Genomic DNA, 27,692 nt, shown 5'->3' with positions numbered 1-27,692 from the left:
CGTGCTCTCCCTCCCTCTCTCTCTCTCAAAATAAGTAAACATTCAAAAATATTAAAAAGTGTTAAGATGGTAAACTTTACGTGAGGTATATTTTAATCTTAAAAAATTGTAATAAGCAACATGCACACTTAAGTGTACCACATTACACATTTAAAAAGCATTCAAATTTGTGGCCAGTAATTCTTGTGTACTTCTCATTTCTTCCTAGTTTGTAAAACTCATCATTTCGTCTTTGGAGAGTTTCCTGAAACTGCCAGGGCAGCAGTTAAAGACAAAAACAAACAAAATTTCCAATTTCCAATTACACCATAGTGAGCATGTCCTCCTCCACGCCCATACATAGGACTATCCTCGTCGTTCATTATACCTTACTTAAACAATTTTTGTAGATGTTGCACATTCGGACTTAACAAAATACATCAATACTAAGAAAACACGCTACCCATTCGTATACATTTGGCTCCACTTGCAGAGAGTTCAGCTAGCTGATCAAAGTAAAAAACCCTGGCCTAAACCTAGCCGACAGAGTCAGGCCCCGCCCCCTCGGCGGGCCAATCAGCCGCGCGCCCGGGAAGGACACACAGCTGCCAGCCGAGTAAGTCGATGAGGCGGTGCCAGAAACCAGGCGCCCGCTGAAGCGTTCGGCGGCTCCGCTAGGCGGCTCGCCATCTTTTCCAGCAGGCCGGCGGGTAGGTGCCCTTCTTCCCGAGACGCAGGCTGGTGACCCGGCCTTGAGTCGGCGCGGTTGGGTGTATGTGCGGGGGGCGGATTACGGCTTCGGCCCCGGCGGGTTGGGCGGGCGCTGCCCGGGGCAGGGGGCCGCGCTCTCCCGGGCTGCTGTGCCTGGATCGGCGAGGACTGGCCGCCTTATCTTCGGGAGCAGAGCGGGCTGCTGGGGAGTTACACTGTTCAAAGAGCGGCCTAGGGAAAGGGGCAGCAACTGCAAAGCCAGAGTCGAGCGAACGCTGAATTTCCTGGGCTTCAGTTATCTCTGAAAACTTTACGCAGCGTTTGATCGAATACCGCCAGCGGAATAGCTCGGGTTTGGTTGTAGTTAATTTTTTAAAACTTCAAATCTGATTTGAATATAAGGATTAGAGATACATATTTATGAGTGGGTGGTGAAAAACAATTCATATTTTCTCCATGGCAGTGGTTATGAAGGTGTGGTCCCCAGATTAGTGTCATCATCGCCATCTGGCAGGTTGTTAGAGACGCAGATTCTCAAGTTTGAGAGTCGTGACTCCAGCAAACCAGACATAGGCACACGAACTAAATTGCGAACTCCTGACTTTTGTGCCATGCAACTTCTTGGTTAATACAGAATTTGACTCAAGTTAGTCTTGTCTTTCTCATACGTGTGTAATTCATTGAAATCAGATACTTTTCTTTGCTGATTTCCACTCAGTAGCTGTAACTTTCCTTGGAGATCTCAGTCTTTCTTGGTAGCTCTCCACTCAAGTTATTTGTTATCCCAAACTGTAAAATGAAGATGACAGTACTACTTCCAAGAGTTTTTGTGAGGACTCAATGAATGAATGTATGTAACAGTGTTTGGCATGTAGTAAGAGGACTATATATAATATATATTATATATCTAATAATTATATATTATCCATGTTTTATTATATTATTATATATTTATATATATTATATATACTTGTTATATATATTTGTTATATATATAATAATTTTGATATTAGTGTCAAAGCCTGAAGCAGATGAGAAAGGTGATTTAAAGTAAGCTTATTAGTCACTGTCAAGTAGAATCACAGGTGCCCCTCATTAAACTAAACCAACACAGGATGGTTACTTTTCCTTAACACTTTGCTTCTCAGAGTGTGGTCTGTGAGCCAATGTCTCTGCCATCACTAGGAGCTCTTAGAAATGCAGAATCTCAGGCCCACGTCAGATGTATTCAATCAGAAGCTGTTTTTAACAAGATCCCCAGCAGGTTTAGATACAGCTTTGTTTGGAGGAAGCGTGAGATCAGCTATAAGATTGCTCAAGGAGTTACAGCCTTCAGTCAGTGACCACTGGGATTTGGCAGGAGGACTTGAGTTTGCAGCTGGTTCCACTCTTCTACCTCAGCTCCTGGTCTTGCATGATTTTTCATTTCTAATTCTTAGTCCTGGATGAAGCTCTGGATCTGCTGATCATTATTGGAGAAAGTAGCATAATTGCTAATAGCATGACTTTGTAGGGGTCATAGTCAAAACTCAGCTGCTCAAAAGGTTGTGGGTTTTTTTTTTTTTTTTAAGGAGTGGCTTTTTTTTATTTTTTAATGTTTATTTGTTTTTGAGACAGAGAGCGTGCACAGGGGAGGGACAGAGAGAGAGGGCGATAGAGGATTCAAAGAAGGCTCTGCACTGAGAGCAGAGAGCCGAACGTGGGGCTTGAACTCACAACCTTAGCTGAAGTTGGGTGCTTAACCGATTGAGCCACCCAGGTGCCCCTGCTTGAAAGGTGTTTGATTCATCTCCCTTTACATAATGCTCCCTATAGAGCTGTTTTCCCAAATCTCCATTCCTGCATCCCAGCTTCCTCACCCAGTGACATTCCTGGCTTCCTAGTGGATCATTTCACCATCTTCTTGATACATGTAATAATGTGAACTCTGTCAGCTTCTCTTCTTTTTGCTTTAGAACCTTTATTTCCATTCCTCCTTATTCATTTCTGTTTATGAAGGAGGGTAAAATCTTGTTGCCTATGAAAAGCCTTTTCTGTAGACTTGATTTTATACACTGCCATCTTCTCAGAGCTTCTGCTCCATTCAGAGATGCCCTTTGTCACCTACCTAGTTCTTCACTGCTTAGAATTAAGTTTCTCCCTTTTAGTCTGTGAAAGTCATTTCACACATGACCAATGAATTAAGCAATCCTGTGTGTTTTTTCCCCCAGACTTTATTTTTCTCAGCTTCTTTGAAGTATTTAATAACAGTTGACTAATGCCTCTTTCAAATTAAGCTCCTCTCATTTTCTACACATTGCATTTTTTAGTTTGTCTTCTACCGTGCTTATTAGTCTTAAGTGTTTTCTTTGTGTTTGGGCCTTCTCAAGGCTTTATTCCTTAGTTTAACTCCTCCTCTCCCCCCCCCCCCCCCCAATAAAGTATACAGTCATCCAGTATTTCTAACAGTCTCTAGAGTGTGACAGGGATCCTAGGATACCTTTCCCACTGTTGTTTTACTTCGTATTTGGGTTTTACATTTTTTTTACATTTACATTCTGAGGGGTGGGGGGATGAGAGCGAGCGAGCAAGCAAGCAAGCAAGCGGCAGAGGGACAGAGAGGTAGTGAGCAAGAGAGAGAATCCCAAGCAGGCCGCTGTACTGTCAGCACAGAGCCCGAGGCCAGGCTTGATCCCACAAACCATGAGATCATGCATAACCTGAGCTGAAATCAAGAGTTGGACACTTAACTGACTGAGCCACTCAGGCTCCCCAGTTTTACATTTTTAAACATAAAAAGTTGTGGGGTAAAAAGAGTTGTGGGTGTTTTGTTTTTATTAGTGGTTTACTTAATTAGTGTATTTGACCAGTTCCTTTGCTCATCATTGTTTCTTTTATTCACACCTTTTCTCATTGAGGTTAAACTTCTTTAACATATCAAGAGTCTGTGGGTTGGAATCTTTCTTAGTCTTTTTATGTCTGAAGAAATCTGTGTTAGTTTGCTATACCACATACCACCAAATTCCACAGATTGGTGGCTTAAACAACAGAAGTTTATGTTCTCACAATTCTGGACACTAGAAATCCAAGATCAGGTTGTCGGCACAGTTGGTTTCTTCTGAGGCCTCTCTAGGCCTGTGGATGGCTGCCTTTTTCCTGTGTCCTCCTGTCTTCTCTCTGACCTGTGTCTAGATTTCTTCTTCTTATAAGGACACCAGTCATATTGGATTAGGGCTGATGCTAATGACCTCTTTATGACTTAATTACCTCTTTAGAGACACTGTCTCCAAATACAGTCATATTCTGTGAAACTGGGGTTTAGGATTTCATCGTATGAATTTTAGAGGTATACAGTTCAGACCATAATGGTATCTCATTCTTTTCCATTTTAGAAAAGGCTTTTGTAAAATCTGAAATACATATACAGAAAAGTGTCTAAAATATTAATGTTCTTATCAAATTTTTAAAAAGCATACACCTATGTGACTACTATCTAGATTAAGAACTAGAACACTTGTTGGGGCACCTGGGTGGCTCATTTGTTGAGTGACTTCAGCTGAGGTCATGATCTCTTGGTTCATGGTATTGAGCCCCAATTCGGGTTCTGTGCTGACAGGCAGAGCCTGGAGTCTGCTTTGGATTCTGTGTCTCCCTCTCTCTCTGCCCCTCCCCAACTCATGCTCTGTCTCTCCCCATCTCTCAAAAATGAATAAATGTTAAAAAAAAAAAAAAAAAAAAAAAAAAAAAGAACTAGAACACTGTCAATATCCCAGAAACCTTCCAGAGGTTTTCCCTTGTCTCCTTGATCTCAGAGGGAAAGATTTCAGTATTTATCAAGTGTAGTGTTTGCCGGTAGTACTCTGGCAGTTTTCTTTTATTCGTGGTTTGCTAAGTGTTTTAATCAGGAATAAGTTTATCCTGTTTCATTTTTGATTTGGGGGAGGGGCTTCTCTTTTTCTTCATTAATCTTACTATAGGTATATCAAACTTTTTTAGTCATTTCAAAGAACTAACTTTTGGTTTTATTTTCTCAATTACCAGTTTCCTAAATTTTTTACTCATGTTTATTTTTTAATTTTTTTTAAGTTTATTTGAGAGAGAGAGCACACACGAGCAAGCATGAGTTGGGTGAAGGAGAGAGAGAATCCCAGTCTCTGCACTGTTGGTGCAGAGCCAGATGCAGAGCATGGCTGATTAAGTCATTGGCCATGTGATTGAAATCAATCTCCACTTTCCTTCCCTCCCCTGAGGTTGGATGGATGAAAGTTCCAACCCTCTAATCCTGTGCTTGGTCTTTCTGATGACCATCCTCCACCTTGAAGCTACCTTGGGCCCAACGTAGTCACCTCATTAGCACCTCATCACAGACACTGCCATCACTCAGGAAATTTCTAGGGCATTTGGAGGAACTGTGGTCAAAGACCAGATATCCTTTATTATGTGGCAGGGACCCTCTGCACATAATAAAGGGGTTCTGTCTCTCTGCAGCTTTCTCTGCCTTGGTCCCCCCAGATACTCAGCTCTGTTTCCTCTGTTTTCTGGGCTCTGCCTGAGTTCCCCCTCCCTGTGCTCATGGCCTGCAAACTGTTAAGACAGTAAGCTGGGGCAATGGAAGGACTGTCTGTGTTTGTTTCCCATTTTTCTTTCTTTTTTTTTTTTAATTAAAAAAATTCTAAATGTTTTATTTATTTTTGAGAGAGAGTGGAGTGGGGTGGGGGACAGAGAGAGGGAGACACAGAATCCAAAGTAGGCTCCAGGCTCTGAGCTGTCAGCACAGAGCCCAACATGGGGCTCAAACTCATAAACTCTGAGAACATGACCTGAGCCAAAGTTGGGAGCTTAACTGACTGAGCCACCCAGTCGCCCATTTCCCATTTTTTCAAAGACAATTAGCCTTGCTCACCTAGTATCCAATGTCTTGAAAATTGTTGTCTCATAGATTTTGCGCAGAGGTTTCGGTTTTTCAGGCAGGAGAGTACATTTGGCCCCTGCTACTTCATCTTGGCCAGAAGTAGGAGTCTAGGGAGTGCTTTGGAGTACGGTGTACTATGCATCTTGACCTTCCTGTTCTTTGAATGCTTCAAATTTTCTCCCCACTCTGATCTTTACGCTTGCTATGCCCATTCTCTAGATATTCTTTTCCCAAGTCTTCTAAGGTTAGCTTCTTACCATTTTTCTGCTTAAATGTCGTTGTGGTTATCTACTGCTGTGTAACAAACCACCTCAAAGTTTAGAGGCATTTAAACATTTTATTCTTATGATTCTGTAGGCTTATGGGGCTTGACTGGACTCATCTGTGTAGCTCTTTTATTCCACATGATGTTGGCTGGGTCACAGGCCCAATACTGTGGGATTGGACTGGAACTACCAAGATGGCTCATTCACATGGCTGGCCATTGATGTTGGTTGCCAGCTGGGAGCTTAGCGTGTCCCAACACATGGCCTCTCCATGTGGCTAGGTCTTCTCACAGTATGGCAGCTGAGGTCCAAGAGCAGGTGTTCCAAAGTGATAAAGTAGAAGCAGCTGGGTGTCACATAGGCCAGGCCAGGCCAGGCCCGGCCCGGCCCAGAACCAACACAGCATCACTTCTGCCACAATATTTTGGCTAAATATTGTGAACCTGTGTAAAACATTTGTGCATAAGAGACTTCATTTTGTGACTGAAACTTCATCCTGTTTTTATTTATTTATTTTCTTCATTGTTTAGAGAGAATGCAAGGGGTGGGAGGGGGGAGAGGGACTGGGGTGGAGAGAGAATCTTAAGCAGGGTCCGTCTGGGGCTCAAGTCTGGGATCATGACCTGAGCTGAACTCAAAGAGTCAGATGCTCAACCAACTGAGAGCCACCCTGGTGCCCCATTCATTCTGTTTTTGAAACAGGAATTGCATTCCACTGTTGAACTGGGCAAGGGCATATGACTGAGCACCTGACTGCTGTATCTGTATTTTTAACAAAAATTGGTCACTCTGCAAAAGGGACTTTGCTAGCAACTAATGCAATATACCTAGAAAGCCAATGAATTATAAATTGTAATAGTATCTCCCAGTTACAATACTTGGGAAACAACTGATGTAAGGTATTTTGTTTCCTCCTTTTTCTTATAAAAACCCCTTTTTTGGGGTTTTTATCTCATGGTTTGTGAGTTCAAGCCCCGCGTCGGGCTCTGTGCTGACAGCTCAGAGCCTGGAGCCTGTTTCAGATTCTGTGTCTCCCTCTCTCTCTGACCCTCCCCCGTTCATGCTCTGTCTCTCTCTGTCTCAAAAATAAATAAACGTTAAAAAAAAAAAAATAAAAAAAAAAACAAACCCTTTTTCCCTGCAGTGGGGCCACAATTTGGGCTGCTCCCCAAATTATAGTTCTAAGCCCAAAATAAATGCTTTTGTATCAGTTCTTCCTCTCTTCTCAGTTGACAGTGGTCACAAGGTTAGCCCAGATTTGGGAGGAGGGAAAATAAACTCCATCTCTCGCTGGGGACTTGACAGCATTTGTGGCCATCTTTAATCTCCTCAGAGACCTTCCCTAAAATACTCAACATTTCCTAACTCATCCATACCATTGTCCCCCTTTATTTTTTTCACAGCACATATCACTACCTGAAATTATATTTATTTTTTGGTCAAGTTACTGTCCCATCCTGTCCCCCATCCCCGTGTGTTCCTCCTTCCATGTAGCTTCTTAACAAATCATGGTCGGTCTAGTGTCTTGGTATCCCTGTCACATAAGATAGTGCCCAGTATCCAGTAGGTATTTAGTAAATGCTGTACAAACGAATGCCTGACTTTCCCCCAAAACCATGTTCTCATTCTCAATTTCTTTTTGAGGTTAATAATACCATGTTTTTGTAGTTGGTCAGCCTTGAAATCTTGGTCATGCCTGCCATCTTTCTTCTCTTTTGTGCGTTCAGTAGCTGAGGCCTGTATGTATAGCCAATCTTCAGAATGTGATTCGGCATCCTTTTGCTACTTCAGCCTCCTTGGAGGACTCTCAGAATCCAGCTTTTCCCCCTCATTCTGTACACTTAGTGCTACCTTCATCTTCCCCAAATGTAGCTCCCATGCCTTTGAGAACTATTAGCCGAGAAGTCTGGCCATAACCTTTCACATCAGCGTTGTCACTACAGCGTTGCCATCCCGCCATCTTCCTGTCTATCTCCCACCATGTCCGTCCTCTGATGGTTTCGAAGGTTCACTTTGCTCCTCTGCCTCCCTTACCTTGCACACTTCCCGGTCTATTTCCCACACCCCATTCCTCCATGAAATCGTGCCTATGTCTTCCAGTCAGAGAGTGGCCTCTGAAGCCTCTAAACCTCTAAAACCTTGTGAATCCCTGTATGGCTTTCACCATTTGCAGCTTAAAACTTACTGGGTATCTCATGCACCAGCCACCGGGCTAGGCCTTGGGCTTGGAGAGGTGGAGGGGACAAGATGGAGAGCCATCAGGAAGGTGAATTCCGATACCTTCCCCTGGAAAAGTTCACTTTATAGCACAGTGGTTTTCTATCCTGGCTGCGTAAAGCACCTGAGGCGCTTTAAAATTCCAGTGCCTGGGTCCCACATTTAAGAGATTCTGATTTAATTGGCCTGAGATGTGGCCAGAAGATTGGGATTTTTAGAAGCTTGTCAGGTGATTCTTAACACACAGCCAAGATGGGCAGCCACTGTGCCAGTGGAAGAGATTGGCCAATAAGTGGCTAATTTTGTTGTGTGTTGTGCTGGAAGAATAAAGAGAGCACTCGGGGAGCACAAAGAAGTGTTTAATTTAGCCTGGAGCTACTTTATTTCTACAGGTAGACTATAAACCCAGGGCTTTCTCATCTTAGAATTCTCTTATTTGATTTTTATTCATAGTAGGTATAAGATAAGGTGTCCAACAGAACTTTCTGCAGTGATGGAATTGTTCTGTGTCTGTACTGGCAGGTACAGGCCCCCTGTGGGTGTGTGAACACTTGAAATGCTGCTAGCATGATTGAGTAACTGAATTTGTAATTAATGTAATTTAAATTTAAATAGCCACATGTGCTTGGTTGTTTATGTATTGGACAGTGTTGAATAGAAGAGGTATTAAGTATTGAAATGATTTGGGGCACCTGGGTGGCTCAGTCGGTTGAGCATCCAACTCTTGATTTTGGCTCAGGTCCTGATCTCAAGGTTTGTGGGTTTGAGTCCCACATTGGGCTCCACGCTGTTGCTGTGGAGCCTGCTTGGCTCTCTCTCTCTCTGCCCCTCCCACACCCTCCCTCTCTCAAAATAAATAAATAAACTTAAAAAAAAATGATTTGACAGTTATTTCTGCCGAGACTTAGCTGAAGCAGGTTACTTTCTCTGAAAGGTTTGGGAGTTCGGTCACCTCATTTGAATCTTAATTTTATACCTTTCTAATTTTCCATGTGTTAAAAAAATTGGGGGGAGAGGGTTTGGTTAAATACCTGTTTATTTTAAAGCAGTTTTACTGATAAATGATTCACATACTGTATATAATTCACCGATTTAAAGAGCACGACTCGGCGGTTTTTAATGTATTCACAGATTATTGCAACCATTACCACAGTGAGTTTTCGATCATTTTTCATCACCTTAGAAAGAAGCCCTGTATCCTTTAACTACCAACCCTCTGTTATATCCTCAGCCCTGAGGACCTACTAATCTACTTTCTGTCTCTCTAGATTTTCCTGTTCTGGCCATTTCACGTAAATGGAATCATATTATGGTCCTGGGTGACTGACTTCTTTCACATAGCATAGTGTTTTCAAGATTCATCCATATTGTAGCACTTATCAGTATTTGATTCATTCCATGGCCTTTGTATGGAATGAATAAGATTCCTTTGTATGGCTAGACGACATTTTAGTTATCCATCAGTTGATAGACATTTGAATTGTTTCTGCTTTTTGGCTATTGTGAATAATGTGGCTATAAACATTTGTGTATCAGTTTTTGTGTGGATAGGTATTTTCATTCCTTGGATATAAACCCGGGAATCGGATTCTTCTGAGTCTTATGAAAAATTCTTACTTTCTTTTTGTCTTGGCAAAAATATGTGTGTATATGTTTATATGTGAATACCGTTTTACTGAGTATTTTTATTTCAGTTATTCAGAAAGAAAGCATTATCTTAGCACTAGAAGGAAGTAGATAGCCTTTATTACAAAACCATGTCTTCTAAAAATAATTCTATTTCATTATATCTATTAAATTTTTTTTTTTAGCCTTCATGCAGGATGCTGTATTCTCTGCTCCTTTGTGAATGTCTGTGGCTTATAACTGGTTATGCTTCTGATGATGACTGGATTGATCCCACAGACATGCTTAACTATGATGCTGCTTCAGGAACAATGAGAAAATCTCAGGTATTAAAAGAAAAAGAAAAGCGTGTGTGTACGTAAGACCTTCCCAGGTCTGTACTGGAAATAGTCCACTTCGATTGCAGTTTTTCACAGAGCTGTAAGAATTGTATATCAGTGACTAGTAGCCGTGCAGATTATCTCCCTGACCTGCTTCATCTAAAATGATTTCAATCCCACCTGGTTATTTTTGTTTTGAATTGGAACGTAAAGCCCATTGAGCAGCAACTAATTTGATTTTAGCTCTTAGTATAGAAATTTGAGACTCTTTCTTTTTTGATGGTTCAATACAATTGAAGAATATAACAAAGTCATAAAATGAAGTCAAATTTTAGTCTTAACTATAGGTTTTACAACTTAACTATAGGTTTTAGTCTTAACTATAGGTTTTATAAAGGAAATAAAAATCTCTGTTTTGCTTTAGGTGAAATATGATGTATCAGAGAAAAAAGATGTCAGTCCTGACTTGTCATGTGCTGATGAATTGTCGGAATGTTATAGCAAACTTGATTCTTTAACTCATAAGGTTAGAATTTTTTTTAATTCATGAATTTTATATTCATAGTATGTTTAATTGCTGCTTCCTATATTTGCTAACATTACATATGCTTCTGTGTACTGTACAATATTGATATATAATTTTTTTTTTAGTTACTCTGAACTTTTTTAAAAATAGTACTTTTATTTTCCTGTAATAACATTTATTTCACCATGTTGTAATTATTTCTTTATGAGATGAGCATTTCTTTTTTTTTTTTTTTAAATATATGAAATTTATTGTCAAATGGGTTTCCATACAACACCCAGTGCTCATCCCAAAAGATGCCCTCTTCAATACCCATCACCCACCCTTCCCTCCCTCCCACCCCCCATCAGCCCTCAGAGATGAACATTTCTTGGGATCAAGAATGTTTTATTTACTTTTTTAAGATTTTATTTTATTATTTTTAATGTTTTATTTATTTTTGAGAGACAGAGTGCGAGTGGGGGAGGGGCAGAGAGCAAGGGAGACACAGAATCCGAAGCAGGCTCCCGGCTCTGAGCTGTCAGCACAGAGCCCGATGCGTGGCTCGAACCCACGAACCGTGAGATCATGACCTGAGCTGAAGTTGGACGCTTAACCGACTGAGCTACCCAGGTGCCCCTATTATTATTTTTTTATTTTTAAGTAATTTCTACACCCAATATGGGGCTTGAACTTACAACCCCGAGATCAAGAGTCCCATGCTGTACTGACTGAGCCAGCCAGGCACCCCTGTTTTAGTCATTTTTGATTCTCTGTCACCTGTCACAGTGCTTGGTCATAGACTCATGACAAATGTAGCCCACGAAGAAATGGGCCTATGATCATCTGATGAGCATAAGAATTACTCTTGCAAATATAAGGGATTATTATAATTTAGTGTGTGGTAGCTATTCCTTCATTTATTCAGTCCTTTTATTTGTGAGACTGAAGTAGAGATGATGAGAAAGGAAATAAGTCACTATTATTAAGGGTTTGAATGTGTGTTGTGGGGTGGGAACCAACCTCTTGGCTGTGGAGACTATGAGCTGGTGGCCCCATGGAGAGGCCTTGGAAGGAGAGGGGGTGACAGGGGCCCAGCAGTGCTCAGTGCTCCAACCAAGGCAGTGACAAGGGTTGAAGAGGGAAATGTGGGACTTCTTCAAGGTGGAATAGGCAAATTTGGGTAGCTGAGGGAGAAGGGAAAGGGATGGAGTGAAGGACAGAGGTTTCCAGCTTGAGACACTGGGAGAGCTTGTGAATGGAGGCACAGAGATCTCGATTATGGATCTGTAAGCACTGCTGTGGTGCTAACCGGCTGTGAATGCTGTCTCACCCAATGCCAGTAAAGTAATGCTTGGATAAGATTTGCCTCAGTTTAGTTGTGTTTTGTAGTATCATTGAGTTTGTTTGGCTGCACACTAGGAAATGCAGAAATGCCTTTTTACAGAGATTTTTTATTCCATTCTTTGCAACATGGGCTCAAAATTGTAAAAATATGATTGGCAAAATGGAGTCTTGAGTTCTTATTTTTTTAATTTTTATTTATTTATTTTTTTTTAATGTTTATTTATTTTTGACAGAGAGAGAGGCAGAGCATGAGCAGGGGAGGGGCAGAGAGGGAAACACAGAATCCAAAGCAGGCTCCAGGCTCTGAGCTGTCAGCACAGAGCCCGACGTGGGGCTCGAACTCACAGACCGCGAGATCATGACCTGAGCCCAAGTCGGACCCTCAACCGACTGAGCCACCCAGGTGCCCCTTGAGTTCTTATTTTAAAAAACATTGTCTTTGGGGCGCTTGGGTGGCTCAGTCAGTTAAGTGGCCATCTTTGGCTCAGGTCATGATCTCACGGTTCGTAACTTCAAACCCCACGTCGGGCTCTGTATTCACTGTACAATGCTTGCTTCAGATCCTCTGTCTCCCTCTTTCTGGCCCTCTCTCTCTCTCTCTGTCTCTCTCTCAAAAATAAACGTTAAAAAAATTAAAACATTCCCTTTTGGACGCCTGGATGGCTCAGTCGGTTAAGTGTCTGACTCTTGGTTTCGGCTCAGGTCATGATCTCAGTCTGTGGGGTGGAGCCCCAAGTCAGGCTCTGTGCTGACAGCGTGGAGCCTGCTTGGGATTCTCTCTCTCCTTCTCACCCTCTCCCGCTCATGCACATGCTCTTGCTCCCTGTCTCAAAATAAAACAAAAACAAACAAAAAAACCCACACATTCTCTTAAAGAGAAATTTAAAAGGTTTTTAAACCTTGCCTGCAAGCAGAGGAAGCTGCCACATGACTTCTCAAGTGTCCTTCTATCCTAAGTCTGAGTGTAACGCTCGGTTATTCTGTTTATCATCTGAAGCCCGTTTCCATGCTAACTCAACTCATGGTCCACACTCAATTAGAAAATAAAAGTTGCTTATCACAGGTTCTAATGTCTGTAAGATAGGTACTACCCTCACCTAGCAACTTGACCACTGTGGTGTCTGTAGAGCTAGGTTCAGAGGAAATCTGAATGATGAATTACGTGCTGAGGGGTTGCCATGTGTTGGACACTCTGGAGAAGCCATGTTCCTGCCCTTCTGAAGCAGCCCATACATAGAGTTGGGGATGATCGATCATTTACAGGAAAAATTGATAAAAGGCAAAAAGTAATATGCACATTCAAGAAACTCCTTGCTGGGCCCTTCATTTCAGCTTCCGGCTTCCTCTTGTGTGTTTCTCTTTCTATCTCTCTGTTCCTTATTCTCTTCCTTTCTTCTTTTGTTCCTTTGTTCATTGAATCATTACTTTGGAATTGGGAAGAGGCAGATGGTCCTAGATGTTCTGCTCATCCACATCTCTGCCTCCTTGCTTCATGATTTTTAGCTTTAAAATTGCCAGAGCCAAGTGCTGAACGTGTGTTCCTCACTTGTTGCCTTCCTGCCCTTTGCAAAGAGAACCCACGGAAAGTAGGAAGTTCTATAGTTTTCATATAGTTGATAATCACAAGCTCCTACCTTGATCTTGATGGGATCTCTAGGCTAGAAACTTGACCCTTACATTAAACTTTGATGCTAACTAATGTTGAATTTATTCTGTGATTACAGATCAGTGAGTGTGAAAAGAAAAAGAGGGAAGACTATGAAAGTCAAAGCAATCCTGTTTTTAGGAGATACTTAAATAAAATTTTAATTGAAGCCAGGAAGCTCGGACTTGTGAGTATTGATGTGATATTCATCAGTATGGTGGATCTTTTCATTATTTATTAATTTCACATGGGAGGAGGTGCTTTAAATTTGCTATTTGAACTTTACTAAATGGTTGGAAATGTAATACACTCATGACTTGGCAAGGAAATTCTATGCTGGCCCTTGTTTTCTACCACTTACACACTTTCTCATTCTCGTGATGTAAGATCATTCTGTGTTGAGAGAGACAACAATGTTTTTTAAGTAGGTTCCCCCCATCGCGGAAGCTTTTTACTATGTCAAGTACTACTTTGTAGAATTGCATATCATGTGCATATTGTTCATAATTAATGTTAGGATTCCAGTTTTTAGAGTCATTGTTTTCACTCTGGGGATTCAAAACATCAAGAAAAGTGAATTTTCTTTTTAATGTTTTTCTTTCATTCAAGAGAGACAGAGCGTGAGTATGGGAGGGGCAGAGAGAGGGGGAGACACAGAATCTGAAGCAGGCTTCAGACTCTGAGCTGTCAGCACAGAGTCCAACACGGGGCTTGAACTCATGGACTGCAAGATCATGACCTGAACTGAAGTCGGACACTTAACCGACTGAGCCACCCAGGTGCCTCTAAACATCAAGAAAAGTTTTAAGGGGAAAGGAATGTTAGATGAATATTTAATCATCCCACCTTATTTTGGAAGTGAAAAAGCAGATGTTCTCATACACGCACCATTTAATTCAAGTCTTACAAGTGTGTGGGGTGAGGACACAGATGAAGGCAGAAAATACCTACGATGGAAATATTTAATGTAGTGTTTTTTAAAAATAGTAATCAATGACTGCTTTTTTAGCTCAGTGACGACTTGTGATACCACATGACACTTTGTTTTCTTCTGATTTTATATTTGCTTTTTATATAAATATCTGCATTCTTAGAAAAAAAGAATATTCTATTTGTGTTAACTGGTTAATGAAAGTAAAATGTCTGTAATGATTTTGCTAACCTGAATACATGCTAATAAAAATAGTTATAAATATGTATGTTCGGGGCGCCTGGGTGGCTCAGTCAGTTGAGTGGCCGACTTCTGCTCAGGTCATAATCTCATGGTTTGTGAGTTCGAGCCCCGTGTCGGGCTCTGTGCTGACAGCTCAGAGCCTGGAGCCTGCTTCGGATTCTGTGTCTCCCTCTCTCTCTGCCCCTTCCCCACTCATGCTCTGTCTCTCTCTGTCTCAGAAATAAATAAACATTAAAAAAAAAAATTAAAAAAAAATATGCATGTTCATAGAAACTCCAGTTGGGCTGTTTTTCGAGATTCATTTTCTCTTTTGTATTACTGCATATTTTAGAACTTCTGAAAATTCAGTCAGATGGAAAGTCATAAATGAATCCTAAAGTAAACAGCTCACGTTCGTTATTTGTGGATTCCATATTTGCGAATTTGTGTACACACTGAACTTCTTTTGTGACCCCAGAGTTAATCCTTGCAGAGCTTTTGTGTCGCTCAGACATGCACAGAGCAGCACAGCATTTGAATTGTCTGGTGCACCCATTCCCAGCCGAGGCTGCGCAATGCTGTGTTTTGCCTTGTTTCAGTTCTCAGACTATAAACAATTACTTTTTCATGCTTTATTTAGTGCCACATATTTCACACTTACGCTGATGTTGTTATTTGGCTGTTTAAAACAATGCCCAAGATTAGGGGCACCTGGGTGGCTCAGTTAAGTGTCCAGTTCTTGATGTTGGTTCAGGTCATGATCTCATGGGGTTGTGGGATCGAACCCCGTATCAGGCTCCATGCTGAGCGTGTAGCCTGCTTTAATTTTTTTTTTTTAATGTTTATTTATTTTTGACAGAGAGACAGAGCATGAGAGGGGGAGGGGCAGAGAGAGAGGGAGACACAGAATCTGAAGCAGGCTCCAGGCTCTGAGCAGTCAGCACAGAGCCCGACGCGGGGCTCGAACTCACAGACTGTGAGATCACATGTAGCCTGCTTTAGATTTCTCCCTCTCTCCCTCTGCCCCTCTCCCCTACTCATGCACTCTCAAAAAAAATTCCCAAGAAAAATCCTGTCCAGTGCCTCTGAGCACATGAAGGCTGGGATGTGCCTTACAGAGAAAAATATGCATGTGAGATAAGCTTCGTTTGGGCATGAGTTACAGTGCTGTTGGCTGTGAGTTAAGTGTTAATCAACAAGATTAAATAAGGTATCTTTAAGTAGAAACACACATTAAAGGGCTGTGCATTGACAGGCTGATGAAAATGTGTTTGGAACCTGACCGTGTATTTCCTGTAGGATCCATGGTTCAGTATTTGTTGACTAGCGTCCAAGGTGACTTTATAGAACAAAATCTCTGGTTTGTATGTGAGAAAAATAGGTGGATAGTATTATCCTTATTTTATACATGTGAAATAAGAACCACATACATATTTAGTTCCAGATTGGCTGTTGTCTTACAATGTTTCTCTCTTCTATTGTTTGTTTTGGCAAATTTAATTCAGCCTGAAGAAAACAAAGGTGATATGCATTATGATGCTGAGATTATCCTAAGAAGACAAACCTTGTTAGAAATACAGAAGTTTCTCAGTGGAGAGGATTGGAAGCCAGGAGCCTTGGATGATGCACTAAGTGATATTTTAATTAATTTTAAGCTTCATGATTTTGAAACATGGAAGTGGCGATTTGAAGACTCTTTTGGAGTGGATCCGTATAACGTGTTGATGGTAAGATGGGATGAGGGGGACGTAAGTAACAGCTCAGCTTTAAAAATCCCTTAAAATCTCCACCATGATTGTTAGGAGCCTGTATGGAGACCCTCCTGCTGTACTGAGGAGCGTGCGGCAGAAGAGCACACCCGATTCGGCCTAGGAGTCCGGTTCTTTGGTCTCTGTTGACAGTTCCCATTTTCTGGTGGGGAGGATGGTGTGGCAGTAACTTTGCTTTCCCCTTCTTCCTGTTTTTGAGGTGCTTCTGTGTCTGCTCTGCATCGTGGCACTGGTGGCTACCGAGCTGTGGACCTATGTGCATTGGTACACCCAGCTGAGACGGGTTTTATTCATCAGTTTTCTCGTCAGTTTGGGATGGAATTGGATGTATTTATATAAGGTATTAAATACGCGGGAGGCTTTAAAACGTTCAAATGCCATTTCATAATAGAAGAAGAAGACCGTGCATCAAGAGCTGATACATAACCTTCCTGAGGGCTGGAGGCAGTGGTTGGAGATGAGGCGGGGGAGGAAACTGGCAGCTGCTCACCTACACCTGGTGTTTTGGGTCCTTGACCAGCTGGCGTGGTCCTCGTCCTCACAGCCCAGTTCCTGACGGTGGCAGCTGGGCAGCTAAATCAGAATAAAGCTAGGTAGATAGACTGTTTAAAATTTTATGTAGGTAATTTAGGGTATGTCCTTTTATTCTTTGCCAGAAAAGATATCAAAAGATTATTTTTTAAAAGTTCGGTTATTTTCTGAATATGAAAGCGATATGTTGATGGTAGACACATCATCAACAAAAATAAAACATAAAAAAAATTTTTTTAAAATAAATTTCAGTTCTTTCAAAATTGGGATCATACTGAATACAGAAAGTCAAATGAAGCACTATTCTTCTTGTCAAAATAGCATAACCAATGAAGGGCAATTTTAGATCGTTTTCGCAGGGTGAGTCAGGTAGCAAAGTGTTTTCGATGCATTTATCTGATTTAAGTCACTGTGATACATCCTTAACTTTTTGCTCTAAGTTCTGCAGCTTCTAGAACTAATTCTTCACAGATTAAAGGAAGAAAGTTTGGTTGAATATTGTTATCTTGGTGATTCCCCCCAGGGCTTTTATATAAAAAGATATAGTATCTTTATATGGACCATTTGTGCTGAAAATCATCCAGAGTAAAACACTTTATTGTGAATTGTAAAAAGAAAATGAGAAGTAGTTATTTAATGTATATATTTTGGGACGTGCTGTGAATTATATTTGAACTGATATTTAAAAAAATTTTTTTAATATTTATTTTTGAGACAGAGAGAGAGGTGGGGGAGGGGCACAGAGAGAGGGAGACACAGAATTGGAAGCAGGCTCCAGGCTCTGAGCTGTCAGCAGAGCCCGACATGGGGTTCGAACTCATGAACCGTGAGATATGACCTGAGCTGAAGTTGGACGCTTAACCGACTGAGCCACTCAGGTGCCCCTTGAACTAATTTTTTTTTTTTTTTTTAAAAGAGACTCTTAAATTTTTTTTTTTCCCCCCCAACGTTTTTTTTTTTATTTATTTTTGGGACAGAGAGAGACAGAGCATGAACGGGGGAGGGGCAGAGAGAGAGAGGGAGACACAGAATCGGAAACAGGCTCCAGGCTCCGAGCCATCAACCCAGAGCCTGACGCAGGGCTCAAACTCACGGACTGCCAGATCGTGACCTGGCTGAAGTCGGACGCTTAACCGACTGCGCCACCCGGGCGCCCCTGAACTAATTTTTTAAAACAATCTTTTTAGTACAAAGGTTTTCCTTTCTCATCAAAAGTATGTACAAAGAAGGCAACTATAATTCTTTATCCTCACTTGTTAATATTAAGACTGTGCTTTGAGGGCACCTGGGTGACTCAGTTAAGTGTCCATCTTCAGCTCAGGTCACGATCTCACAGTTCGTGGGTTCGAGCCTCACTTCCAGCTCTGTGCTGACAGCTCAGCCTGGAGCCCGCTTCAGATTCTCTGTCTCCCTCTCTGTCTGCCCCTCACCTGCTCATGCTCTGTCTTTCTCTGTCTCTCTCAAAAATAAATAAATGTTAAAAAAAATTTAAAAAGAAAAAGAGACTGTGCTTTGCCATGAACTGAAAAGAGCTACTATTTTAAAATAATACGTATTTTTTTTTGTATCGAACAAAATGTGAACAGTCTGGGGTCTGGTACAGACACTCTTTGAAGTAAGGTTTTGGATATGTAGACATAACCTCCTGTTAGCGGCCGCTCACAGCTCCCTCTTGGTGTTGGTCAGCTAGCCTTCGCACAGCATCAGGCCGAGGTTGCCAAGATGGAGCCGTTAAACAACGTGTGTGCTGAGAAGATGGACTGGATTGGAAGTCTCTGGGGTAAGGTGTTGGTTCACTGGGCCTTATCTTGAGTAGAATTTCCGAGAAGGAGAGAACATATTAGTAATTACAGAGAAATGATAAAATGCCGGAAAGACGCTTCCCATGACCAAATGAATCTTCAGTATCAGAAGAACATGCCAGAAGCGTCGGGTTTCAGACCGTGACACCTGTGCTCATGTAACATCACAGGGAAGGAATAGGACCTGTCTTTGCCGGCTCCAGTGTCACCTGTCTTCTCTATTGGACCGTGATGGAGCCTGTGCTCATGTCGTTCATCTAGTCCTTAGGAAGAGGGTTCGGCATGTTTATTAAAGAAGTGAATCGTGTTTATATAAATTAATATCCAGCTTAGACTTAATCTCCTCATAATGACTTATGAAACCTCATATTGTAACTTTACTATACATTTTTTAAATAAGAGGAAAATTATTTGATGTTTTTTAATCTCACAGACTTTATAAACATTCTCACTAATGTGACTGTCTTTACTTCTGTATGTCTAGCAATAGGAATGGTTTAGTGTTCAAAGGCACTTTATAAATGCACGTCTGTAATAGCTGACCCAGAATAGACTCGGCAGATTGTACAAAACAGGGTGTCCAAATTAGCGTTTCTTCAAAAGTTATGGGAACTAAACCAATCCAGCCTTGCTTCCTGGCTGCAGGAGACAAGTGAATATATCCTCTAGCCCAGGTTAGTATGCAATGTACCGTGTACATACATTTAGAAAAATTGGGAGAACTAACGTTCTTTATTTTGTAAAGTAAGAATTGGTTTCTTTTTTTAATGTTTATTTTGAGGGAGAGAGAGAGAGAGAGCAAACAAGTGGAGAAGGGGCAGAGAGAGGCAGAGAGAGAGAATCCCAAGCAGGCTGTGCACTAGCAGCTTGGAACCTGCTTGAGATTCTCTCTCTCTTCCTCTCCAGAGCCTGCTTGGGATTCTCTTTCTCTCTCTCTCTCTCTCTCTCTGCCCCACTCCCACTTATGCTGTCTCTTTCAAAATAAATAAAACTTGAAATTTTATTGAGATAATTCTAGATGCACACGTAGTTGTAAGAAGTAAAACAGATCCTGTGCCCCCTTTCCCCATTATCCCCAGTGGAACCATCTTCCACAACTATAGCAACACAGCATCACAGCCAGGATATTAACTTCCACATAATCCAGCGATCTCTGATTTCCCGTTTTCCTTGGATTCATTTGTATGTATAAAGAACAGTTTTTAATGTTTACTGTTTAGAAATTTTCATAAAGTATGTTTTATCTGCATAAGATTCGTATAATTTGAGGGGATTTTTAAACATTTTGGGCATAAGGTGAAAACTTTTTAAATCAGTGTTATAGGGAGTCTATTTGTACAGCAGTTAAAATTGGTTGGCGGCAGGGACAGGGACAAAACCAAAATGTCTTATTTGGGAATGAAATGCAACTTTTTTTTTAATGACTCAGTGTTTTGTCTGTTTCTCTAAATAGAAGTGTTTAGAAGTTCGTGGACCTATAAGGATGACCCATGCCAAAAATACTATGAGCTCTTGTTAGTCAACCCTATTTGGTTGGTCCCACCAACGAAGGTATAGAACACATTTTGTCAAAATTACTTATACAAAGTCAAAAATCCCTTGTATTTATTAAAAGTTCGTGTTTTTACCGTCATTTTGCTACTAATAAACCTTTGCTCTAGAAAAAATACTTCCGTTACAAATGATTTTCACATTAAACGCATTTTAGTTTATGAACATAATTTCATCCCAGTGCACAGCGAATTTTGGCTTGTTCTGTGCACTCAACCATTTGAGGGAAAAATTAAGTTGCTATTATGTCTTGTTTTAGGCACTGGCAGTTACGTTCACCAACTTTGTCACGGAGCCATTGAAACACATTGGAAAAGGAGCTGGTGAATTTATTAAAGCGCTCATGAAGGAGATGCCAGTATTACTTCACATTCCAGTGCTGATAATTATGGCGCTGGCTGTCCTGGTTAGTACATAGCACTGTTGACTGTTAACAGGACTTGCAGGAAAAAGGCAGTTCTAAAATTGCAGACTTTTTTTGCTGTGTAAATCAGGCTAAGTCATGCTTAATGGTATGAAAAGATGATTTTAAAGTGATGCGGATTTATTTATACTTATGTGTGTATTCTTACGTGTATAAGCAAGGAGATGATTCTCAAGTTTGATTGTGGGTGTCGTGGCAGGGACTTCGAGTAATAACACCCTTTTAAATTTGTTCTTTAACTTGTTGAAGTAATACAGATGAAATCAGTTGTTTTGTCCTCTTTGAGAAAGGGGGCCTTGTTTCAGTCTGAGTTTTTGCAGCCCTGAGAAGGGAAGGGCGTTGGCTTAAGCGCAGAATCAGGCAGGGATGTAGAAGAAGGTGTTGTACTGGGAAACAGTTTGGGGATCCAGGAACAGACATTGATTATGTAGAAACATTATTCGTCATTCATCCACGGCCTCTTCAGCTTTCTTATTGTTGATTTTCAGCCCTTACCCTAATGAAGTAGTTGTCACATAAAACAAAATACAAAGAACCCAGATGTGCCATGGGAAAAGCCAAGTTTGCATCTGTAAAGAAATTAAGCTATTTAAAATGTACAACTTTAAAGAATTTGCAGCATTGACTTTCTATATTGGGTGTGAATATACACAACACGTGAGCAATTATCAGACGATTAGTACCTTCCAATTTTAATTATTAAATTAAAAAGGATTATCTTCCCTAAGGGTACAAAATTTACTATGCTTTATTCATTTTGAAATTGTTCCTGTTTTGTTTTTGTTTTTTGGGCTTGTGATTTTAGGAGTCAGGTTTAGGGGGATGATTTTGTTAGGTGACATTAATTGTGTAGTAGTGCAGATTTCCCTTGACTTACGGGGTTACATCCCGATAAACCCATTGTAAGTTGAAAATACCATACGTCAAAAGTGCATTTATGATACCTAGCCTACCGGACGTCATAGCTTAGCCTAGCCTGCCTTAAATGTGATCAGAATGCTTATGTTAGCCTGCAGTTGGGCAAAATCATTTAGCACAAAGCCCATTTTATAGTACAGTGTCAAATATCTCGCACAGTTTTTTGGATATTGTACTGAAAGTGAGAAACAGAATGGCTGTGCGGGTAAGGAGTGATTGAGGTGAAGGGGTTGTTCATCCTTGTGACCGCGCGGCTGACCGGGAGCTGCCCTGCCCGGCATCACCAGAGAAGAGCATACCTCAAATTGTTAGCCCAGAAAAAGATCCAAATTCTAAATTTGAAGTACAGTTTCTGCAGAATGTGTATCACTTTCTCACCATTGTGAAGTCTAACAGTTGTAAGTCGAACCATTGTAAGGGGTGGACTCCCTATAATCTAGTGTCTGACAAAAGCCCATCATCTCTTGATTCATCTGCCTGCGGAAAGGGTTTTACTGCTTCTGTCTTCAAATAGTTTCTCTAGCTCAGTGATTTTCAACTTTCTTATTCTCAGGACCCTTTTGTACTCTTAAGAACCAAAGCCCACAAAACAAACAAAAACGGAGGACCACGAAGAGCTCGTATTTATGGTGGTTTTGTTTATTGATAGTTTACCGTATTAGGAATTAAAACTAAGAAAAATTTAAAATTCACGTCTACATGAGCACACGGTCCATGAGCTGTCAGAGTGAGGAAGTCATTCCAGCCCCAGAAGATTCCACACTCAGAAGGGAAGAGTGAGAAAGACTAAGGTCTTTGAAGTAGAAAAAAGTTTGACCTCACAGAATCCCTGAACCTGTCTCAGGGATCCCCCTCGGGGTCCCTGGGCCACACATTGAGAAATGCTGCCTAGGTTTTCTCATGAAATGGGACTCAAAGCCTGTTGGAAACTTACCCTACCTGAGAATGTTTCCATAATGATGTGCAATTCTGATTTTTAGCAACTACCTTATATGGTGGGTGTAATAGACAACTGATGAGCAGTTATCAGTTAGTACCTTCCAATTTAAGTTTCTAGACTTTAGCCAAACTTCCCTTGGTACAATTCATTCAGAATGTGTTCAGCTGATTGAAATGTCTACTTAACACTTCATGATTTCTCACATTTTATTGGCTATTCTGGCCCAGTATTAATCTAAAGAAGAGACCTCTAATGAAACAATAGTGAAATGAATATGTCTCCAAATGCCACAAGTCAAGTTAGGTAATTTTGTTAGCATCCTGAATAATTTCATTGTGAGTCAGCCATTAAATACTCAGGACTATGTATTTCTTTTCCTTCTAGAGTTTCTGCTATGGTGCTGGAAAATCAGTTAATATGCTGAGACAAATAAGTGGTCCCGAGAGAGAACCACCCCGGGCACTTGAGCCAGGTGACAGAGGACGGCAGAAGGAAGTTGATTATAGACCCCATGGTGGAGCAGGTGATACAGATTTCTATTATAGAGGCCCGATCGGCCCCGTTGAGCAAGGCCCTTATGACAAAACATATGAGGGTAGAAGAGATGTTTTGAGACAGAGAGATGTTGACTTGAGACTTAAGACTGGCAACAAGAGCCCTGAAGTGCTCCGGGCATGTGATTTACCAGACGCAGAGGCGAGAGAGCATCCCAAGGCGGTACCCAGTGTAAGTCAGCAACTGTTCATTTTGCCGTCCTGTCATGCTAGGCCTGAGTGCTTCCTACAGAGCTTCTGGTTAAGCGTTTTTTCCTCTCTTAACTTTCACAGTTAATTATATCGTTATTGATATAATTGTTTACTCTCTCCTCCTTTCTAGTCAAAAGTTTGGCCTTCTCAGAAGAAATAAAGCCAGATTTAATTTTTATGTAAAGTACTATTTAACAAGTTAGAACAGGTGGTAGTTCATAGGAAATTTCATTAGGAAACCGAGCGAGCATGACTAAAATTTCTACCTGTAAAGAGCTCAGAGAGAAGTCCCCACTGAAGGCCTGGAGCCCTGGGGAGCCCGCAGGAGAGCCCTAAAGGCTCAGCTGGGCGGAAGAGTGGGCGGGGAGGGGCCACACCACACTTTCCCAAGTCTTTGGTATCATTGGCTGGCTAGAGTCTACTTTCTACCTGCCGAATGTTGAGGTGTTTTCTCTATATTATGGGTCATTTGAAGAGACATTGCCATTTCTGTTTGTGAGAGGAATTTATAGTGTCATTTGCAAAGTTCAAGTTGCAACTGTAAACCTTTGGGAAATAGCTGTGAGTGCAGAATCTAGGAGATTATAGAATCCCTTCCACGGAGTTTCTTATAAGAATAAACATACCTGCGTACATCTAGAAAATTTTCAGATGTGCCTTTCAGCTTTAATAGGTAACGGTAAGATACCGTTCATCCCAAGCCTCAAGTGACTTCCCATCTCACTTAAAGGGAAAGCTAGTTATCATGGTGACCCGGGGCTCCCTTGATCTGCCCACAGCCCAGCTCCGTTGGTACATGGATCTCTTCTCCTCCTGCTCTCCTGCTGTGCTTACTCTCCTTCAGCCACAGGAGCCTCCTCACTATTCCGTGAACTTACAACCTTTGTACTTGCTGTTCCCTGTCTAGAATGCCATTCCCGTATATTCACATGGTTCATTTCTTCAGGCCTTTACTCCTGTATCACCTGATGTAAACCCAGCGTGGTAGTTTGTTAATTTGTTGCTTCTTTCCCCCAAGTTAATTGGAAGTTCCAGTGAGGGCGCGGGTTTTGTCGGTTTTGTTCCTGCTGTATCCCCAGCACATAGAACTTAATACAGACTTAATAAATAATTCAAATGAATTACTCTCACCAGGCAAGAGGAGTTAGCAGTACTGTTTACCAGTCCTCTTGTCCCTTCCTAAACCTGGGTCACTAGACCACCTGCCATATCCTCCGTGCCCCTGCCCCATTCCTCCGTGTATAGTTCTGTGAGGCTTAATAACATCTGTATCCTTACAGTACAGCACTGGAGCTGGGATTCGAAAGAGTTCCAAGTTTGATACAACAGATTTGCATAGGAACTTGTTAAACATGTTTGATTGCATTAATTAAACAATTAAAATGTAATTCTCTACAGCATAAATTTCCTGTTTTGGATGCAAAGCCCAAAGAGGTTGGAATCCCAGGAGAAAGCACACTGCCAGAAAGCAGCACTGAAAGCAGCCAGTCCACTAAGCGTGTCTCTGGTGCAGAGACATCAGAGAAGGCGGAAGGTACATCTGCGGAGGAAAAGGGCCAGCTCAGGACCGAGGCCAGAGGCAGCCCAGAGGAAGGCGGTGGTGCATCCAGCCCCGCCAGCTGTGGAAAGGACCTGGATGCTGGCCCATGTGGCTAGAGGAACACAGACTCGGACCACAGCTCCGAGGTCGTCTTTGGGTTTTGTAAAGTATACTCTTCACAACCGTGCACTCTTCTCTACACATATTCTGACATTTACTATACAGGTGCCAACTTCTACATTAATATTTTTATTGACCATCAGAACGAATGAATACACATGTATTTCTGTTTAGTTTTTAATCTTTTGTCAGTTTAATTTCATTTTCATATTGAAACCTCCCAAAAAGTTTTAAAGTTTTAATTTTGGAACGGGATTCATCGATGAACACCATGGCAAGTATCACTGATTTCAAATAAAGAGGTCAGTTTGATTCAGGGGACAGTGAAAAAGAAGTTGATGGTTCACAGGCTTAGATAGGAACCAACTAGCCAACGTGCGTGGTGCCTAGCGAAGCCCGAGGACACCTACCTTAGTTAATAATTTGTTAGTCGTGCATTGGATTCGATATGTTTCTGCAAGTGGGAGTACCCAAAAATAGTTTTTAAGGAGAGTCCACTGTGGTCAAGTTTACTCTTGTCATGCACTTCGGTGTCTTCATGCAGCCATGGAGTGTGTGTCCGTTTGTCTCTGTGTAGGCTGCCTTAGCTCATCATGGCTTTGTCATTCCCTATCCCATCTCCGTCTCTCAACTCTCCCAGCGATGACTGGGCCTGCTTCCTGGCCACCTATCTTACTTTACCCTCAGCTAAGAACTGAAGATTGCCAGGAGAATTTAGTTACTAGCACAGTTTAAGTCGGTAATCTGGGTTTTACATAGTCCGTAGACTTTGAGAATAGCTCTATTTCAATATGTACTTTACACATTGGTCAAGTACATTATTTTTGCTAAACAGCATAATCTCTCTACATCCCTGGTCAAATACTAAAAAATGCCACTGTCAAGATTTTTAAAAACTTACCTCAGCAAGAGGGTGTAAAATTTAACGTTAATATTATTTTCTAGTTTAATATTGCAAACATCTTTAGTATTTCATCAAAAAGGCAGTATTCCCCCCCCCCCCCCCAAATACAACAGAATTTTGTATAAAAATTTGTAACATAGTAGGTATGTGATATATGAACTAATGCAAGGATGCCTGCAGTTTGGGGATTTTTGAACATCAATACATATAAAGGCCTCTCTTGTGGCACCTGGGTGGCTCAGTTGGTTAAGCATCTGACTTCAACTCAGGTCATGATCTCACGGTTTGTGAGTTCAAGCCCTGAGCGGGCTCTGTGCTGACAGCTCAGAGCCTGGAGCCTGCTTCAGATTCTGTGTTTCCCTCTCTCTCTCTCTGCCCCTCCCCTGCTCATTCTCTCTGTCCCCCCTCTCAAAAATAAACATTGAAAAAACCTCTTTGAGGGCCAGACCTGTTCATGCTAGTTGGTAAATATGCACCTAGGGTGGTTAGGTGTCCTTTGAGCTGTGATTAGACTCTAAAGAGTATCGAATGCCTCAGGTGACAGACTGTAACAATGAGAGTGGAGTTAATGCTGTTTGAACTTTTTATCAATCTAAAAACAAGTCTGTAAAAAATTAAAATTTCGTCTTTGTATTATTTCATTACAGATAACTGTTGGGGATGCAGTCCACTTTGACAGCAAAGCAACATACATTCAACTGCTGTCGAATGACAGCAAATAGGGAAGACTAAAGCAAACTGAACAGATCAAGGGCAGTCTAGAACTTGGAGTAATAGGCTTGTTTATTGTCCAGCTCATATTTATCAAAATCAAGAATTGTAGCAACAGGCTTTTAGGAAAATCAGTAAGGTATACAGCTTTTTAAAAGCAGTTTTTAAATGGAATTAATGAATGTTTACAGGCTCTTAACTGCAGTATACACAAAATATTTTACATTATTGTGGTTTGGTATGCTGTCTTTGCTCATTAAATATGCTTATAAGAAAAAACCCATGAAACTTACATACAGGTTTTAAAAGGACGCTATCTAGGACATTATATCCTATATATAATATATACATCATAAAGTGATCCAGGTGTTAACAGAGTACTTTTGACAAAATTTGTCTGATCTTAGAACCAAGAATACTTTTTTTTTTCCTGAGCCTTTAATGTGATTCCAGATCGAGTAACTTTCTTCTGTTTTATTTTTGTGAACATTGGCCATTTGGAGAAGTGATTCTCACTGCCCATCAAGTCATCTGAAGGACTTTGAGAAGGGACAGAGGCCCAGAGCCCCAGATACCATCCCAGCTGTGCAGAATCAAAAGCAACCAGAGGTGAATGAGTTCTGGGTGTGGGCATTTGCATTTTACAATTCAGCCTTAGCCTGTCCCATCCTTGCTGTCTTCTTTTGCTAAATTTACTTCCTGTCATGTCGTATTGCGTACCCTTGTAAACTGCCTTCAGTTCCTGAGATGAAGGGAGGCTTAATGACGACTGAGAGCTTAACCTACATTTTTCATACTTAAATTTTGTGAGTTTTCATGTGTTCTCTATTTTCATGGCCTAGGTTCTTGATACAACCACAGGAGTTTGGGTTTGTTTTTTGATATTAGGTCTTAAACAGTATTTTGCAACAGAAGATATAATTTTAAGCCACACACACTTTAAAATTCAAGAGTCCAGAACATGCTAAAAGTTTATTTCTTAGAGCTGTTTTTATAATGGGTTTGAACTAATAACATACTGAAAATAGGATTTTTAGCAGAAAAAAGATCTAGATTCTTTTAATAAAGACTATATA

At 41.1% G+C, this 27,692-nt stretch overlaps 1 protein-coding gene across 5 annotated transcripts; it reads left to right on the top strand.

Moving 5' to 3' along the window:
* Positions 1–605: 605 nt before the first annotated feature.
* Positions 606–26,702, top strand: CLCC1 (chloride channel CLIC like 1). 5 transcript variants are annotated; one of them, XM_042953218.1, is made up of 12 exons: positions 606–689; positions 9,876–10,016; positions 10,435–10,536; positions 13,587–13,694; positions 16,166–16,387; positions 16,629–16,769; positions 18,647–18,740; positions 20,216–20,313; positions 20,573–20,719; positions 22,980–23,321; positions 24,740–25,027; positions 26,553–26,702. In XM_042953218.1, the coding sequence occupies exons 2-11, from the start codon at positions 9,888–9,890 to the stop codon at positions 24,995–24,997; spliced, it is 1,641 nt and encodes a 546-aa protein (XP_042809152.1). In that variant the 5' UTR covers positions 606–689; positions 9,876–9,887; the 3' UTR covers positions 24,998–25,027; positions 26,553–26,702. The 5 variants fall into 5 exon arrangements, with proteins under 5 accessions (XP_042809152.1, XP_042809149.1, XP_042809153.1 ...); XM_042953215.1 differs by lacking the exon at positions 26,553–26,702 and having other exon boundaries at positions 24,740–26,005; XM_042953216.1 differs by lacking the exons at positions 606–689; positions 26,553–26,702 and adding an exon at positions 745–1,042 and having other exon boundaries at positions 24,740–26,005.
* The last annotated feature ends 990 nt before the right edge of the window (positions 26,703–27,692 follow it).

Source organism: Panthera leo, chromosome C1, assembly GCF_018350215.1.
Source record: "Panthera leo isolate Ple1 chromosome C1, P.leo_Ple1_pat1.1, whole genome shotgun sequence".
In the NCBI taxonomy this organism is placed as follows: Eukaryota; Metazoa; Chordata; class Mammalia; order Carnivora; family Felidae; genus Panthera; species Panthera leo.
Note: the sequence above shows the minus strand (reverse complement) of the source record. Positions and strands in the feature narration are given on the sequence as shown.